At 37.3% G+C, this 19,416-nt stretch overlaps 1 protein-coding gene across 6 annotated transcripts in view; it reads left to right on the top strand.

The window, feature by feature from the left end:
• Positions 1–1,052: 1,052 nt before the first annotated feature.
• LOC115447550 (histone deacetylase 7) overlaps positions 1,053–19,416 on the top strand; it is a 112,499-nt gene continuing 94,135 nt past the window's right edge. For 5 of the 6 annotated variants that reach the window (XM_037438516.1, XM_037438515.1, XM_037438510.1 and 2 more), the window contains exons 1-2: positions 1,053–1,286; positions 4,371–4,419. In XM_037438516.1, coding sequence (XP_037294413.1) covers positions 4,383–4,419 — 37 coding nt within the window. In that variant the 5' untranslated portion in view covers positions 1,053–1,286; positions 4,371–4,382. Of the gene's footprint in view, positions 1,287–4,370; positions 4,420–18,418; positions 18,633–19,416 lie in introns of those variants that run through there. The other variant, XM_037438509.1, reaches the window with a different exon arrangement.

Here is a 19,416-nt window from a genome sequence, read left to right as displayed (position 1 = left end):
ATCCTCACCCTGAAGATCTCATGATAGATATAATGCTATTCATGTTCACACTTTTTTTTTTCACAATTATAATCATATTCGTCACTATGTGCCCTCTTTGCCTAGCGCTGTTGTCTCACATATATATTTTGCATTGATCTGGTCAAAGCTGTTGCATTTGTAATAGAGATGATTATAGAGCAGCAGTCACAAACTGTGTGATAACTTCAAACTTGACAAATTAATTATATTCTTTCAGAACACTTTTTTCAACAGAAAAATCATAATCGTAACCAGACATGTTTACTTTGTTCGTGAGGAATGCGAGCAAATCACTTATTTCCGACGAATATGCATCTTTGTTTGACGCTAATTGCAATTCCTTAGACATGGTGAAGGGCACTCCTTGGAGATAGTGAAATGTTGGCTCAGCAGCTACTCTTGGTACCGGAGCGGGCGGTGCTGGCCTCTGCGGGTAGGGAACACCGCTCACACTTGGGTATAAACTTCCTACATTACTGGGAGATGTAGGATCTACTATTTCAAATCCATCGTCATTCTTTGCTCCAGGAATCGGCGGTGTATCATCCTCTACTGGCGACGATCTTCGTTTGCCAAACAGTGATGAAAACATTTTCTCTTTGTTTTTCGTAAGCAATTGGGTGACTCACTAAATAAAAATTGTGTTTGTTTTTAATTTGACGTTTGTGACTTTCAGACAATGTTTCAAAGCTGAATTTTATGTGACAACTGACAATCACAACAGTGACATAATAGCAATATCAATAGCAGCAACCACAGATACAATTATTGCTCATCGTATTGCCATTGGAAATATTTGTGTACTCAAACTGTAAAATGTTTAGTCGATTAAACATCTGTAATTATCGGTTTCAAGCTCTAAAAAGACCATTTCCCTTTACAGTAGGCTAATTCAGACGTCAATAACCTTTAACGTTCTTTAATCATATTGGTCAATTTCGTCAAGCACGTTCATGTAAGATTCTTATTAGCCAATGGAATCGAGAGTTTTCTGCTTATTTGCCAAATGTTTGTAAACGGAAACAATCCACTAGTTCGACGTAACATTACGTCAAAATTCTGGTCAAAACATAGATTTGCAGCTTGTTTTGAAGTAATGTTATGTGAATTCGTAGCTGTTATTATTTCTAAATGGTTAATTATGTGACTTTTTTGACCTGAACATGTTTATAGATTTGTGTATAAAACTATAGATAGTCCTAGTTTTGGAAAATTGTGGACAGAAACTGAGGCAAGTGTTTGGGTGCCCAGCTGGTGTGTGTGAGGTAGGAATTGGATTGTTTTTCTTTATACATGCTTTTATAACTTGTCAAGCATGTTTGTAAGTAATTACGTACCCTAATACAATGTTATTTTAGTTATCCCAGTTTATTTATTGTTTACATTTGCTTTACGTATATCAAAACAAAGCAGCATGATATGGGGGATTATTTGACCGTGCAATGCGCTGTAATCGCCGTATCATGTCCTCTTAATCTGTATAATTCGTTTTACAAGCTTAACTAAGAGCACACGCGCATTTAGTACATGTTCTAACATGGAATATAATTTTTGATATTAAATATTAGCATTGTTCTCATCATTAAATATTATGTTTAGTGTAATGGGTACTATTAAAGAATACACAACTATGGTATTTATTTGAGATGGAGGGTGTAAATACCATTGCATATTATGCTGCTAATACACAATATATAAAACCGAAGCATAATAGTTTGTGGTTAACTTTTAGTTACCTAGTATCAAAGAACCAAAAAATCTCTTTTCATTCCCTATTCATCCATCATTATCATCATCATCAGCCCGTTGTAGTCCACTGCTGCACATATGCCTATCCCAAGGTACACCACAGAGTCCATTTGCTGCTTTATGCATCCATTCATCCTTGAAGGTTGTAAATGCACCCAAAATTGTTCTGTCTTTGTGGAGGGTAGAGATTAAGCCATCTGACAGTTGGATGGCTACTAAGGCATGAGAAAAAAGGAAAAAAATTTACCACTTTGTGTAATAAAAATAACTTAAATTGATTACAATAGTAACCAGAAATTTAGGAGCTCATGTATTAGGATTATTGGTTGTTCTAATACATTGTTTTTGTAATGGGAATAGACCACCATTAATAATTTATTGCAAGGTAAGGTAAAATAAAATGTACATTAAGTTCTGCACATGTGTAATGAGTTTGCTTATAGCTACTGATTTAGTTATTTAAGGATTACCAGCCTAGAGGAACTGTCTTACTTTATTATGGTCTATGTAGAACATTTATTTATTCATATATGATACCATAACAATTACAGTATTAAAGCAATGTTATACAAATAAAATAGGTAATCATTTTAATAATTGGTTTCTATACACCTTTAGGCTTTCTGTAACTTCCTGCAGGTTGCAAAAAACTATATCCAAGTCCCAGGATATAATGTTGGGCAAACATATGGCACTTGACCACATGCATTGATCCCCACCCACTATGGTTCATTCTCCAAACCTACCAAATTATTCTGTCATAACTATTTTCCGTTTCCGTAGCTGTTTGTCAAAGTTACCTTAAGTTATCATACAATGGTTGATATAGAATGCTTATAATTGTCATGTGAATCATTATTCTATTTTTAATTATCCCTTAATTTTTAATTAAGTAAATTTGTTTGCTGTGTTTGAAAATATAAAACTTTAAATGTGATTTTTAATGTTGATGACTTATTGTTTTCTTATTGCTTTGTATACTATATTTCACATCAAAATTATTTTAATACCATTTACTAATTAGTATAATCTATTCTATTAAGAATTCATCTGGGTGGTTATTATTATTTTGTCTATTTCCCTCACCAGGCAGTATTGTGCAAATCAAATTATGTGTTAGTTTGAAGGACATGATATTATTAATTGACATAATATTAGGGAATTGTGAGGTTTAAGATCTGAGAATGATGTATGTATGCCAGGAGTACAATATTGTGAAGTATTTTGTTAGTTTTAATAATTTGCTGTCAGTGCTGGATGCTAATATTATGGACTGTCTTGGGACAAAGTATCACACCAGCACCTTTATTGTTTCATATAATTTATTCACCAAAATAATAAAAATATTGTATGTTGAAAAATTTTAAACCATATATAAAAAACCATGGTAAAAACAACATGGAGGTTTAAACTGTGTTTCTGTTAGTATTTAAATTATGAGTTCAAAAATTGCTTAAGGAAGTAGTTCTTTCTCACTTTACAAAAAAAAAACGTTCTGGATTTTTATATAATATGAATATTGTGTTACACTATTTTAATTACTTTATAAAAAATATTTTCAAGAGATACAATGATAAGTTTTAATTTTTTGCATTATTCAGTTACATGAATATGGTCATTTGACATTTAATGACGCCTAATTTTTTTTCGCAGTCCCATAGATAAGACGCCAAGCAGCGCAACCATATTTGACTATTTAAAGCCTGCTCACCCTTCTTTTTGGTATTTCCAGTCATCGATAAACTTACGTAGTATATTACTTACTCTATGGATAAACAGGAGCGAATACCCATCTTAGGGGGTTAACAACAGATAGATGGTTAAAAGTAAGCTAAATTATTTAAAACGAGATTCAATTTAATAAAGAAAAATCTTGGCGCCTGACTTGCTATGCACTCGAGTAAAGGATATAGAGATTTAAGAAAGTATTTTTTTGGAGAAAATTTACTGACAACCCTCTCCTCCTAGACGTATGTAGGGAGGATATTTAAGGGTCATCGTCCTTTGAATATCGCGAATCCCAAGGGCACTGGCATGTTCACTAAATATTTTCGGAAGTATTACGCACTGTAAAGTGATTTTCAAATGATTTGCAAACTGCCCTAATAATAACAACAGGAAAGATCACAGAGCTCTTAATGAGTTTAGGATTCATAGAAGATTTATTTGTTTTTATTAAAGAGAGCTATTATATTCACCTCCCGCACCCAAACCCCGTCTTAGTAAAATCGTAATTCGTCTTGTTTCAGTTTATCATTATGAGACATTGAAGCTAGTGGTATTAATAAGAAATGGGCACAAGAACATCGGAAGTCTTAGACGAATATTATCCATACATTCTAAGGTTGAGGATGCTTTGGCATATCTAATATTAAGTACAAGATATTGCTCTCGACTACGTCCGCGAAAATGTCTATTCCCGGGATAAAATATATTTACATAAATTTTGCAATAGAAAACTTCGTGTAGCTTACTGGTTATAATACTAGGGGACATAGTAGCTTTCTATAAGTGAAAATAATTTCAGAATAAGAGCAGTATTTCCATGGTATAGCGCAAATCTTCAGGTGTGTTATTATTAAGATGTGTGTTTGTTCCAGGCGGCAGCGAGTATGGCGGACGATCCAGGCCGGTCCTCGGCGCGCTCAGGTGAGTACGAGCGCTACCTTATACATCAACCACATTACTCAAGTGTTATACAGTCAGCAAATAATAGCTACAAAAAATTCACTCTGAAGTTTATTTTAGTAGAGATGAAACGATTGTTGACATGGACATAAAAGTATAGAGGCGATTTGATATTTTGCATGCATAATATTTTGTTCACCTACTTTTGTGACTGACAGTGTATACGTTTCTATTTATCATACAGTGTTTTGCCTTGCTATTTGCTGGCATACAACGTTGAAGAGGAAGCACAATTTGAAGATCATATTGTTAACTGCAAGTTATTTAGCCAAGTGTTGTAGCCATTTAAATAACCAAAATAAAACGTCTAGGTAACAAGACGTAAACAACGTTTTTAATAAAGTTCTATCTCATTTTTATACCGTGGGAGTCATGCCTTCTAGTGGGCTGAGAAAAACAAGTTGGGGAACCCGTGTTGCCCGAGCGCACTAGAGGGCGTCGCGAAGCGTCGTCGTCAGGCAAGCGGGTGTTCGTAAAACTACGCGAAATCCGTTCATCACAACGCTTAAAAATATCTGTAGCCCCGGATCCGGTTAGGAAAAAAAAGGGTTACATGTTATAATAAATTATTACAGTTTCGTAGTCTATAACAATTCGTAATTCCATTTTCGCAACGATTCTACCTTTATATGGGCCAGGACTAAAAGGAAATGATAATATTATATAAATAATGATTTTCTATGTTTACCCAACTTTTAATTATTTATATACTTTAAACTAGTTTTGGGATTTTATCACGGCCTATACTTAGTCTGGCCATAAATACTGTTACACTTAATTATAAAAAAATATTACATTTGAATTTCGAATCTGTCATTTTTATACGATTGTTCATTGTGTTTTCTCATTTTGGCGCCAATACATTGTAAAATATTTTGCGATATTAAAATGGTGTGGGGTGATAAAGAGAACCGAATCGCTGTGATAGCATTACACAAAGTAGGTATGGAGCCAAATGCAATTTTTAAAACTCTCCATACACTTGGTATTAGTAAAATGTTTGTGTACCGGGCTATTAATAGGTACAATGAGACCTCCTCTGTTTGTGACAGAAAAAGATCTGGCCGTCCACGTAGTGTTCGTACGAAAAAGGTGGTCAAAGCAGTAAGGGAAAGAATTCGAAGAAATCCTGTCCGAAAGCAAAAGATTTTATCTCGGGAAATGAAGATAGCACCTAGAACCATGTCGCGTATTTTAAAAGATGACTTAGGACTTGCAGCCTATAAGAGACGCACTGGCCATTTCTTAACTGATAATTTAAAGAAGAATAGGGTGGTAAAATCGAAACAACTACTGAAGCGGTACGCAAAGGGAGGTCACAGAAAAATTTTGTTTACGGATGAGAAAATTTTTACAATTGAGCAACATTTTAACAAACAAAATGACCGTATTTATGCTCAAAGCTCTAAGGAAGCTTCCCAATTAGTCGACAGAGTGCAACGTGGACATTATCCGACTTCAGTGATGGTTTGGTGGGGTGTTAGCTATGAAGGAGTGACTGAGCCATATTTTTGTGAAAAAGGTATCAAAACATCGGCACAAGTGTATCAAGATACCATTCTTGAGAAGGTAGTTAAGCCCCTTAACATCACCATGTTCAATAACCAAGTATGGTCCTTCCAGCAAGACTCGGCGCCGGGTCATAAAGCTCGGTCCACGCAGTCTTGGTTGGAATCGAACGTTTCGGACTTCATCAGAGCTGAAGACTGGCCGTCGTCTAGTCCCGATCTTAATCCGCTGGATTATGATTTGTGGTCAGTTTTAGAGAGTACAGCTTGCTCTAAACGCCATGATAATTTGGAGTCCCTAAAACAATCTATACGATTGGCAGTGAAGAATTTTCCCATGGAAAGAGTGCGTGCTTCTATTGATAACTGGCCTCATCGTTTAAAGGACTGTATTGCAGCCAATGGAGACCACTTCGAATAAGCTTTTTATATTTTTAATTGTTTTATATTTATGTATTAAACTGACACACTGTAAAAGTAATAAATGTTATTTGCAGTTAACAATTTTCTTTTTTCTTTATTACAATATTTATGGCAAGACTAGGTATGTTCAGTTTTACTTCCGTCGCCACGTTCGGATTTGCAGCCTTCATGGTTGATATGTTGCTATAATATGTTCGTGAATGGTGTATGTGTGCGGTTTCATGTGCATATCAAATATGTAAGTGAAGTGATCGTATTAACAATATATTTAAGACTAGGAGTTGTTTCAATGTTTTAGGACAAAAGTTCCTAAAACACTGAAGCGATTCATAGCGCCATAGAAAAGACGCCAGCGCCATCTTTTTAAATAACACGTTATTAGCCATTTCAGAAAATTACCAGGACAATAAGTAGCCTATGTGTTAATCCGGTAGGTGACCTATCCATGTGCCAAATTTCATACAAATCCGTTCAGCCGTTTCTGTGTTTACTTCTAACAAACATCGTAACGCTTAAACACTGTCGCCAACTCGCATGAATAATATAAGCAAAATAAGATAAGTTTCCGCACACAGTACCCACATACATTAAGCTGCTTCTTTGATCCCTTAGGAGTATAGTGCAACCAATACATCAACGGTTTTGGCGAAATGTTTGTAATCAAATAATAGTGGTTAAATATTGAGCTTACGGTATTCTAGTACCTTTGCCAAATTCCTGAGTAATTCATTTGGCTTTTTTCGAATCACGAAGCAGATAAATATTTAATATCTGATCTAGAATGGAACCAACCTCACCAGATCCGGTGCGGTGCCACTAGTCTAATGAGAGTAATGGATCAGTACGCGTACTATAGGTAATTTATTACAATATAAATAATACAATACTGTTGAAAAACTAAAACTAAATCTTACTTTAATAATTCATCGGTAATTACAACTAAGTCTAAAAGGCGAATGTACTTAACAACACTTAAGGCATAACGTAGTGTACATAAAGAAAATCTAGACATAACATTAAGACGTGCGACGTTACGGCGTAGAATTTTCCACTAGCGGGCGCGATGCGCAGGGGCGGCGCCGTCGGGGGCCCGCGGGCTCGGAGGCTCGTCCCCACACCCCGAGCGGTCGATGGCGCCAAGGCCACGGGCGATATCGATTTTGTATAAATAGAACCAGCCCCTGCCGCCCTGCCCGCTGCCGCATGCCGCTTGCCCCTGCCGCCCGCACGCGCACCCTGGGTTCCAGCGATAGTAACGGGGAAGTGAATATACTTTCCTCTGTTTTGTGCCATTTGACAGGGCAGAGTTTTTGGTGTAAAAATGCTTATGCCAACAATGCTAAAGAAATTGTGGCTTTCTTGCTGAATATTAAAGAAAGTTTTATTATGAGTGGGCGAAAGTCGTATAGCTAGCGGCAGATTTTAAAAAATTTTGAACCCATTTTGTTGTGATTACAGATTCATAAAAAAGAAAAATTCCATAAGATAGCTGAAGTATTAAATGATTTGTTTTGGAGTACCTAAAACTCGATGCTAAGGGTCGGTTGTTAATGCATCTCGATATTTTGTACCGATGCTTTAAATTCTATGTTGTTTTGGGGCGGTTATCTATCTAATATGTAAAGGAGAAGTGTTTTGTTTTATGATATTTCGCACGCGTTTATCGCTGGAGTGTGTGGCGAATGGTCTCCGATTCCTGCCGGCTTCCCTCTATATGGAATTTAATTATTATTAGAACGATTGGAAGACCGCATTGATGTATATTAGTACCTATATTACGTGTCGGGTTCCTTTTCGGAAAATTTCGCCCTTCGCGACAGATGGAGTTACCGCTTTAGTTCTGAAAATTGTACCCTAATATGAAGCTTCAAATTCTCCTTTTTGTCCCGTCAACGCACTTTAAAGTGGACGGAGACCAAGGCAGAAGCTAGTAAATTAACTACCGGAGGTTATTTGTAACCCTTTTTGCTTCTCCCTGTAACCGTTGGCGGGGGTTCGATGCCCGGCCAACCTTGCGGCCCCGCGTGTAACGCACCCTTCAGCCATGCCTTTGTGCATTTGCAGATGGGGTGGTTCCCAGGCTGCTGGGGGGTCGATCAACACCACTCTTTTATTACATTTCTTTTGTTTATTGTGCGATGAGTCTTTGTTTACGTTGTATTTGTTGGTTTAGGAAAAGGTTTGATTAAAAATGATTTATGATATTAACGAGTCCATTTATTTCCCGAAGTTTCCCAATAATTTATTGATTTAGGGTGACCGCGTAAATTTGATAGTAAGATATTTCCTGTCTGCAGTTGATTTCTTAAATAAACCGTTTTGCCCCCGAGCGTCTGAAAATCCCACATCATATCAATTGTCAAAATACAAATTTTGCAAGACAATGAATTTAGTTCGCATCCCTTATTTGGGAGTAAATACTATAGAATGATAAAAGCTTCTTTTAAAATAACAACCGGTCCCCTCTGCGTGTATCATTTTGACACATCAGAGTTCAATTTAAAATGGCCGTTGCGTGATTGCCACGCGCGGCTGTTACATCCGGGTAAAAGCTACGGAGCTATACCGTATGTATACTATATACTGAACTCTGTATAAGGTTCTTGCAGACACTCTTCATGGTCTAGTGACAGAAACGATTAGCCGCGGGTTTGATACCCACGCTAAGCTTTTTCATTTGCTAATATTTGCGAGAATAATTCTCTGGTAACAATACATTTTATGAGGACTTAGGTATGAAGCCGCCCACCGCTGATGGCGGTGCCGACGGCCAGGACCAAGGCGCCTCTCACCCGACCCATTAATATTATAAACGAGGTGCATGTCAAAGCAGATGTTTTGACATGTAACTCGAGTGAGCTCGCAAATATTTTGTTTTATGTCATTTGTTATGCTTAGTTTTGTTTTTTTTTTGTGTTAGATAATTAATTTTTATACATAGTTATAGAATATAGTTTTTATGTTATTATTAACAGTTCTGCCAGTCGAATTGGGTGTAACCTGTAATGGCTGTGTGTGTTGATATTGAAATAAATAAATAAATCAAGTTTTGCGAGTGAAAACCATGATGAAACTTCTGGTCATTTTCGAGAACGTTTACTTTGAACAGTTCTTCGATTAATTAGTCCACTAATTGTACATTGACCGTGAACTATGAGATACCAAGTTCGATTCCAAGGCCGGGCTATCCTTTGCGTGTGTTTACATAACATTTCCTGTTATGGCCTGAAACTATTTGTGCAAACTAATATCAGTTCCAATAACTGGTTAATTGTGCGGCGCAGTTAATTAGTTTGAGAGACAAAAGGTTTGCGGTTTTATTGGTTCATTGGTATGTCAAACTTGCATGATTCATACAGGTTGGGTCCGGTTTTGAGTTTAAGGCGCATTTTTGTACAGCTGAATGACGAGGGAGTGACTCGCCAGGTCACTGCGAGGGACGCAAGAGGAACATTATACAGAAGTTTTAATTACAAATCACATAATACTATAGCTAAAATCTATACCAATATTGTAGGTTTGTTTTTATATCATTTTTGTACTTATTCATGTATGATTGTTACTTTTAATATAGGCGTAATTTTTTAAAGGACTGTTTTGATTTATTTATATTTTCTTACTCTCATATGTGAGAGTCCGCCTACGTAGTTGTACCACCGCAATGTCTTTTTCTGCCGCTTAACAGTAGTGTGAAGTCACTGGTGTATTCCGGGTTGAAGGACATTGTAGCCAGTGTAACTATTATAACCTGTTTTGTGTTTAATAAACAAATAAATAAATAAATAAAACTACTGGACATAATAAGTCTTAACACCTCATGTCTCAGGATGGCGAGCGCAGTAGAATACCAAACAATACTTTGTATTTCTAGGTGTTGGATGGTGTTTCTACGATTTATGGGTGGTCGTATCGCTTACCATCAGGCGAACGGCAAGCTCGTCTCGTCATTCAAAACAATAAAAAAAACGTGTGATCGGATTATAGTAAGAAGCATTATTAGGAAAAAAATATACAATGATTATAAAAATGCTTATGTTGATTGAAAGCTATGTCATCACTGAGTGCCTTTGAGTGAGCCATATATTTCTCAAAATTAATGTACGTAACAAAATATTACTACGAAATCTTTTGTCTCATCTGTCGGTTTCGTTTGACTTACATTTCTTCAAACAAAAAAATATAGGAAATGTTATAGAAATAATATTAAGAATATTTCATAAACACTATTTCGTTGCGTACACTTAGTTTGAGAAATACTCCTTGACTAGTTTCCATTCCTCAAACAAAAAATAAGGGGTGTGCCGCGCTTGGAGCTGATTTTTGTATCCTTGGTACCGAAACACAAGGGGCGTCGTACACCACTGCTTTGCTGAATAGACAAATATTGATATCCGAACAGACGGTACCCCACATAACAGAGAGCTAACGTTATAACGTTAAACAATGGAGCCTGTTTACGAGTGTCTGGAAGGAATTCCTAAGATCTGTAGATCGTTATCATCTTAAAAAAAAACAAAAAAAATTGTTAGTTAATATTTTGAAATATGAAGGCAATATTTTGAAATATTTTTATCATATAAATTCAATAAAAAATTTTGGTTTTTGTATTTTCCAATAAGTATAGATGAAAAGGTACATGATGAACGAATCCTCGGCTCGTGTCCCGTTCTTGTTGTGACTGCCGTTGTTTGGAAACGGAAGGTCAAGGGCGCATTTAGGCACGGCGTGCGGGGGGCTCGGCCGCGGGGTGGCATGGGCGGGGCTCGCGCTCGAAATAGACGCAGCGCCGTCGTTTGTCAACACACGCCCACGCAGCGAGCGGCGAGTCCCGGGGTGGTTCCCGGGCCGCGGCTGCCGGGTGGGGTGGCGGCCCCGCTCCGGGCACTGATGGCTGCTCTGCCCTTCCCGAGTGTTTTAGGGATGATTAATTGTCGCAATGATTTCTGCTGTTGCCACGCTGTGCGCGCTGTACGTAATCTCACTTCATACTATTGTAAATGCGAAGGTTTGTGAAAATGTTTGTTTATATATTCGTTAGAAGTAAACGCAGAAACAACTGATTGGATTTGATTTTGGAATTTGGCACACGGGTTCACCATATTCTGGATTAACACATAGGCTACTATTTGTCCGGTCAACTTCTCCTATGAGAAGTAAGTAATATTTTTGTGAGTCTGGTTTTTTAAATTGATGGCAATTCTAATAAATATTGAGATGGTATCAGAAACACTTCCACGTACTGTATGTTTGACAATGTGCTCTTTATTTATATTCAAGGTAGGCAGAAATACAACTAGTGCCATCACAGTTTGACGACAGAGACGATGGAGATGACAGGATGCCATCGGCATAACAACTTAAAACCGCTATCAAACCAGTTACGCGATCTATTGTTTGTTAAAACTGTAGGTGCATCTAGTCTGATCCAGTAATGTTTTCCCGTTTATCGATCATCAAGTAGTCGAGGAACGCACTAGATACCAGTTAGTTTCAGTGGCGAGGTGGGCACCGATGGCCCTTATCGATTAATAGCGTGTGGTCGTGACCCCCGCGAACCTTGAACTGCGCGGTGCGGCTCCGGTGTTGGCGGGAATTTACCCAACATCCAGTAAACAATGGTGATAGATGGAAAGTTTCATATAGATAACACGCGAGAGGATTTTTTTATTGACAATTGGGGCAGGGAGGTATTTCTGTGAGTCGATGATATTGTTTTCTATCTGCCTTTACCCGCTGCCATGTAGTCAGCGCAAGCTTTTGTTAGTAAGGTGCTAATTTTATTTGGTTTAGAATTTATGATTGGCCGCCTGCCTTCTTAAACCCCTCTGGGTGGTTTGCCCCAATCCCATCGCGAACAAATGTGTTCACCAACACAAGATGTTTGCCGATTTGGCACACACAGTGACTATCCACTGCTTCTCTGTTTATTTATCTGTAATATACTTAAAAACGGTTTAATGCATTCAAGTACTTATGTTAATTATAAGGAAAACTTCAATAACAAGACCAAAATATCAAACAATACTGAATGATTAAGACGCAAATTTTTATTCTTTTTAATATCTATGGAGAATATATCATACGTCAGATCTGTAAAGATTGGAATGGTGGAATAACTGTTAACGGCACAAAAATACTAAATTTACGCTACGCCGACGACACTATTCTTTTCGCATCCAACGAAACTGAAATGTACAACCTGTTGAATAAAATGGAGCAACATAGCTTGGAGATGGGACTGACTATAAATCGCTCAAAAACAAAGATCATGGTAGTGGATCGTGCTTCTAAACTGGAATTAAATGGGATACTCAAACTAGAAACCGTTGACCACCTCATTTACCTGGGCTCTAGCATTAGTAACAATGGATCTAGCGAAGGTGAAGTCTGCAGGAGAATTGGAATGGCTAAAGCTGCAATGTCTCAGCTCGACAGGATATGGAGGGACCGGAGCATCAGCAACAAGACAAAAGTGGCACTGGTGAGTGCTCTAGTCTTCTCTATCTTCCTATACGGGGCAGAGACATGGACACTAAAAGCTAGAGACCGCCAGCGTGTAGATGCCTTTGAAATGTGGTGCTGGAGGAAGATGCTCCAAATTCCGTGGACGGCATTCAGGACCAACCTCTCTATCTTAGAAGAACTCAAGCTTGACAAGGAACCGAGGCTCTCCAAAATTTGCCTGAGGAAAATCCTTGAGTTTTTTGGCCATATCGCCCCCAAACCAGGTGATAACCTCCAAAAATTGATAATCACTGGATGAATGGAGGGCAAGAGATCGAAAGGCAGGAATCCAATGCGCTGGACCGATCAGGTCCGCACCACACTCAACATGAATGTGGTTAAAGCGGTTCGTGTCGCCAAACACCGAACCAGATGGCAAAACATCGTGCGCGAAGGACTGTTTCCCTGATGACTCACGACCCCCAGCATTGGGGAATCGATGCAAGGAGGAGGAAGACGCAACTAAAATTCTACGTGGCCCTTGTCACGTTGTTAATTATTTTAGTTTTATATACATCTGTATCATTGAAAAAGGGAATTCTATTTGTTAATAATTTGTTCAGAGGGCGATTGTCAGTCACGCCATATCACAGATGCCTACATAATAATAGCATTTAACTGCAAGTTATTAAGAATATTGGGTTGAAGGGTTTCAGTTTGTATTTCCATTTACGCTATGTTTTATTTTAGCGCGTAAAGGATCGCAGTTTTCATATTATATATGTACTTATTTAACAAAGCTATAGCCTATAATATAATAAGCTATTACCATAGAATACTCCTAAATACTGCTTACTACCTACTAGTAAATACATATTGCAATTTATGTTGACATACAGACAAATTGAATGAAAGTTAGTCAAAATGTGTACCTACGTATTTTCCTGTTATTATATGTAGGTATTTTATAAAATGTGCTTATAAGTCATTTGTAAGATGTTTGTGGTTGTTACATTCTTTAAGAAATATATTTCACCGCCTTCATGTGAAATGAAAATTGACGTTGATCTTGGAATCACTACCTAACTCACTTATTACCAGGACGTACCTATCTACACCAGACCCTAAGTATACTGTGAAGTGACACAACAAGCCAAACTCCCATTTTTTATGTATTTGTATATTAAAACAACATACCTCGGTGTCGGTACATTGAAAGTAAGGTGAAAAAAAAGGGAATCAAAGAAGAGTAATAGAACACAAATCTGCGACTTTCGACTTTTTTGTCTATATTTTGTCGCAAGTAAGTAAATGTTAATTTCCAAAAGTAATGAAATGAAATGCGATAATTTATTTGAACCTGTAGAATGTTATACATTTTTAAGATTCCGTTAATTTTAACTCTAGCACCAATTCGGAAAGCAGTTCTCACCAGAGTAGAACGAGCAAAAAAATATTGTGTTGCTTTTTTCAACTACAGTACATGATACACAGAAATAAATACAGTTCATTCATTCTCAATTAATTTCATTTCATACTAAACAGATATTCACATGGAATGTAACTAGGAGCAGAATATAGGCTTTACTTCATGAATCTTCCATAGATAAATATTTGTACTTGCTCCATTTCCACGCCTGCTCTGTCTCATTTACCCGCTGCCACCGACACTGCACCTCAGTTCTACCGAACCTTATCTTTATCCAGCACGAACCGATTACAAGGAGTCGGTTTCTCGGATCTCGTTAAAGCGTACTTGCCGTATCAGATCGATTATCCATTAGCTGTCTTTGTGTCCGCACTCTATAGTATCGAGGAAATTATGTAATAACACTTACAGAAGTTCGATTGGAATTATATTGTATGAGTAGGGTGGGCACACATTGTCAAACTACAGATAGCACTTTATGTACACTACCTTTCATTTTTTAGATCCTGACAACAGCGCCACCTATCGGATCAAAAGCTAACTTATAATTTAAGTTGAAATTAACTAAACGCTAAAAAAATTTTATTGAAATCGTTTTGGTGATTTCAGAGATTAGCACGTACGAAAAAATATTTTTATACAAAATATCATCCAAATGGCCGACTTTTCCCGTTTTTTCCTGTGAATTTTCAAAATATTCTTTGATACAAACCTTGTCTTGATAATAAGGAACACGACAAAAGAGGAATCAGTCCAGCCGGTTGAGCCGTTATCATGTGACGCTGTTAAATATACCTGGCAACAGATTTTTATTTATGCAGATTTTTTGAATAACTAAATAGCTAAACGAGTATCTCGTGTGATAGTAAAGTAATAAATTGCCATAAGCATCACTCATAATTTTAAATTACTAATTAATCCATAAGTAATACGCTATGCGCTCGTCACTATGATATAAATGGTGAAGGTAGGATATATCTTATATCAGCCCGGGTAGCAGCCACTGTACACAAGGTGGTAAACCGCCATAGTGGCCCATAGTATAGTAAGTGTGTCGCGTTCAGGGATCAGATATATCCGGTTCCAACAGGCCGGCATAACTGTGTCGACTGTCGAGGGGTACTCATCTCTCGTCAGTCGACATTCTCTTGGACCCCCCTCCACTTACGATCAGGTGCAGTGGGTCACTTTGCCTCCTCGTATAAAAACAAAAAATAAGTCTAAAACAGACCAATGATACATTGTCGGTAATCATTGTTACCGGCTGATTCGATTGTTAATGCATACTATAAAAATAATTATTTCTAATACCAATCTCATTTATGACATATAGCCGTCTAGGACTAGGTCAGTGTTGACCTTTACACCAGTAGGTATTGTATCACATCGACTAGAAATAATTTATTGTGCAATAACTATTAACGGTTGGTGACATTATAAATAGAATTCCCGTGGCGGTTATGGCGTGTTTTCGACATTACGAGAGCCCGCAATCAATGCGACTGTTACGTAAAATCTATGAATGTATTGCTAAGTTTAGCTGCATTGTTGGTTGAATTCAACGTTGGGAGTTGTGAACTATAAGGGTTTTGCCATACCGGGCTATTAAAAGTTATTTCTTTCAGATTCGAAAAACACGCTATTGGGGATTGGTATTTGTGTCCGAAATGGTGATGGACATACTTCTTATCACATTGTGCGATGGGTATAAAATTGAACTTACTTGACTGTCTTGTTCTCGGGCGGTTTGGCGGAGGCATAACTAGTGCTCTCAATTTTTTATAATTATACAGCTCCAGTTTTTGAGAGGCGGAAAGACCTTTGACCACCGCGCTAATCTCGATAGACTTTACAAACCGCATATAACACGCATGCACAATGCGTGCTTCATAGGGATTCTGAATAGATTTCGATTGCTTACGGAACTATTCTCAAGTGATGCCTTTGCGCTTTTTTTAGTCCGAGACCTTGCTCTCAATGTAAATGTTTAAACTCTGCATCCTAATAAGATGTTGCAGTCTCGCAAAGTCAATACATTTCATTAAAACCGTTAGCAACACTAAAATAATGTCAATCAAATAATTCTACTAGGTATATAAAGCGATTTTAAGTTGCAAAGTCACGGTGATGTTATCGTTATTTCAGATATAATATGGAAAATTCCTTAATTAATATAGATTAAATTATACGTATCGTACTCGTTTATAAGTGCGCGCCATAGTCCCCCGTCCAAAGATCGACCCCACATTCTCAACTGCGAAATTTCGAGAAACATTGCATTATAGAGTGGAGCTTTAAAGATGCGGCCGAAGTGCATTCAGCGGCCCCAGGCTATCCGGGTCAGGGGGCCGTGTCCCCCGCCGGTGGGGGGTGGGGGGATGCCCAAACACAGGCGCAACTGGGTTAATAAATACTGCACGGACAGCAAGTATGTCACACGCGCATAATGTATGCCAGCCACTCGATTTGCGAACTGGTTTATTGTGCTGAACGGGGTGTAGGGTGGTATGGGGTGGTGTGGGGTTGTGAGTGGGAGTGTGGGCGTGCAATGTTTTAATTACCGATAGTGTTTGCGTACCGTGATGTTTCTGCTTTAATTTGAATGTGTTTTTCAACCTGTGTAAGTGACACTGTCTCTAAAGATTCGGTTCAAATATTATGACGGATCACAAAGTCATAATGTCTCCTGTAGTATAGCGAATGTCGATTCAAATTACATAAGAGGATAAAAGTACTAAGGTTAAAAATTGTATTTCTGTTTTTAAAGGATTTTTTCTGAGACGCAACAGATTATTTTATGAGTTTATGTAACGAAATAAATCGACTAAAATTAAACTCACAAACAATCTAAACTAAGACAATTGTACTACAGTGTTTTATGGCTGTATTTAATGTTAATGTCGGCTCCTATGATCCCGTCTAAACGCGCTGAGATAAACGACCGCAATCAACCAGCTAAATGAAATATGGCGGAATATTATACTAACTGAACACTCTGAAATGTTGCTTAATAATATAAGCCCTGTATTACGTGCAGGGGTATACCCTGACTATCTTCGACTCTTGAAGGTTTGAGCCTAGAGCGGGTCGGCATTTTATAAATTCAAAACTCAAGTGTTAAATTTTCTCAGAATCATTTATATCATAGGTTCTCAAACTCATATCGTCTACTGCCCACTTTTAGAAACAATTATTTTTCAGTGTCCCCCGAAATTACTCTGTTTTTTCATATGTGTGTATTTTTTTTCTAAGTTGAAACTCACATCTTTATTAATAAAATAAATAAGAAATTATGTGTTTGCTTGTTACGTTTTTCCGGGTAAATTATTGTCCGGATTAATGTGAAATTTGGTATTACTTCGTCGTCTTTCAATTACTTCTAGACTAACACCCCCTGAAAGCCTCATTCGCCCACAAGGGGGAATTGTCGCCCACTTTGAGGAATACGGATTTATACAATTACGTATGAAGGCACTAATAGATAATCTTTGAGATTCATTCCTATAGGAGTTGAGCCCGAGGCTAGAATATAAAGATTGTTGTGACAGAAACTTTACCATTTTATTGTACCGTGTATGAGTTATTCTATTGTTGTAGAACTTCCCGCAAATGGAGGTGCGCTAATGGAGCTTTTAGTATTGCTACATTAGAGTACGTTATTATGTAATGGTCGCTTGTTGAGTGCGGAGAGTGATGTTCAGGTTTTCGCCGCTAGATGGCGTTTTATTCCTATTACACGTTAATTGGTAAGGCGAAAACTTTAGCGTTATTTGCTTAGATTTAGATTTTATTTTCTGATTAATTGCATAATCTGTTAATATTATTTAAAAATTGGCATGACTTTTTATAATAAGCGGAGTATTGAAATAAATTGAGTATTATATTATAACTTAAATAAGCTATAATAACTTTGATATTGTTAGATGATAATTACATAAAATTTTAGTCGATTATGAAAGCAAAAAGCGGTGTTATGTGTACATAATATATTGCCCGGCTGTGTGCCCGTTGTGCTAAAAATAGCAGCTACCCTTACATAATTACTGTTGGAGGCTGCGCTTCCTTCTGCCACCCCCAGGCCCACCCCACGGGCTCCCGCGCGCCGCCCAGCGCCAGTCCTCGCCGGGACGTCGAACGGAGCGCACGCTTCTACTGACTTACGTCCTTGGAACATATGAAAAAAATATCGAGGGTTCACTTATTAGAGAAAATCAACTTTGAATGTACATCTTTAATGTTATAATTAAATTTGGAATTTAAAGTGACAGAACAAAGTGAAATGTGATGGTAGTGTGACATTTGGTGATTTATTGTTTGTGGGAATTGCTGAGAGGACAGCATGTCTGTAAACACCCCTACTGTGCCCAAAGGTATGCTTAATTTAATATTGTTCAATTATTTCAATTTGCATATCAATGTTTATAATTCTTAAAATTTTATTCAGCAAGGAAATTATAGATTTTTTGTACCATAATTTTGAAAACCCTACATACGCTACATACATTTTTTTCCCACAGTAGGTATGTGTTATACATCTTGCGTCTACACATTTTAAGTTGCCTAAATGCTTATTATGGATTTTCTTAGAACAGGCTCAATTAGGAAGTGGAACCAACAATAAAAACACCCATTATAAGAAAGGAATCATCGCTACGGAATCATTTGCAGACCAATACATGTACCGGATTCATAAATTATGCCATGTCTTTCGAGATTAGAATATAATCTTTTTGTAAGTGACGAGTTTACACCCCAACCCCCCCTCCCCCGCGCGTTTGTAACAACTCGAACGTATTATACATACAACAGAAAATGGTGACTTCAGAAGAGTAATAGACTATAAATCTGCAATTTTTAGATTTATTTTCTGCCTGTTTTGTTTTTTTATTATTTGTTTGTACGATTTTTGTAATTTCTGAGTGGATTTTAATATAGTTTTCACAGGGCACGAGGTGTAATTGTTAAGAAAATATACTCGTTGTTTTATTAAAATGAGTTACATATCGGAAAAATAAAAATTAATATATTATAATATTACGAGAAGACATTTATGTATATAAGTCCATGTACACGAATTTTCGGGCACGGCTAATCTATACTATTATATAAAGCTGAAGAGTTTGTTTGAATGCGCTAATGTCAGGAACAATTGGT

This window comes from Manduca sexta, chromosome 14 (assembly GCF_014839805.1).
Source record: "Manduca sexta isolate Smith_Timp_Sample1 chromosome 14, JHU_Msex_v1.0, whole genome shotgun sequence".
Taxonomy (NCBI): domain Eukaryota; kingdom Metazoa; phylum Arthropoda; class Insecta; order Lepidoptera; family Sphingidae; genus Manduca; species Manduca sexta.
Note: the sequence above shows the minus strand (reverse complement) of the source record. Positions and strands in the feature narration are given on the sequence as shown.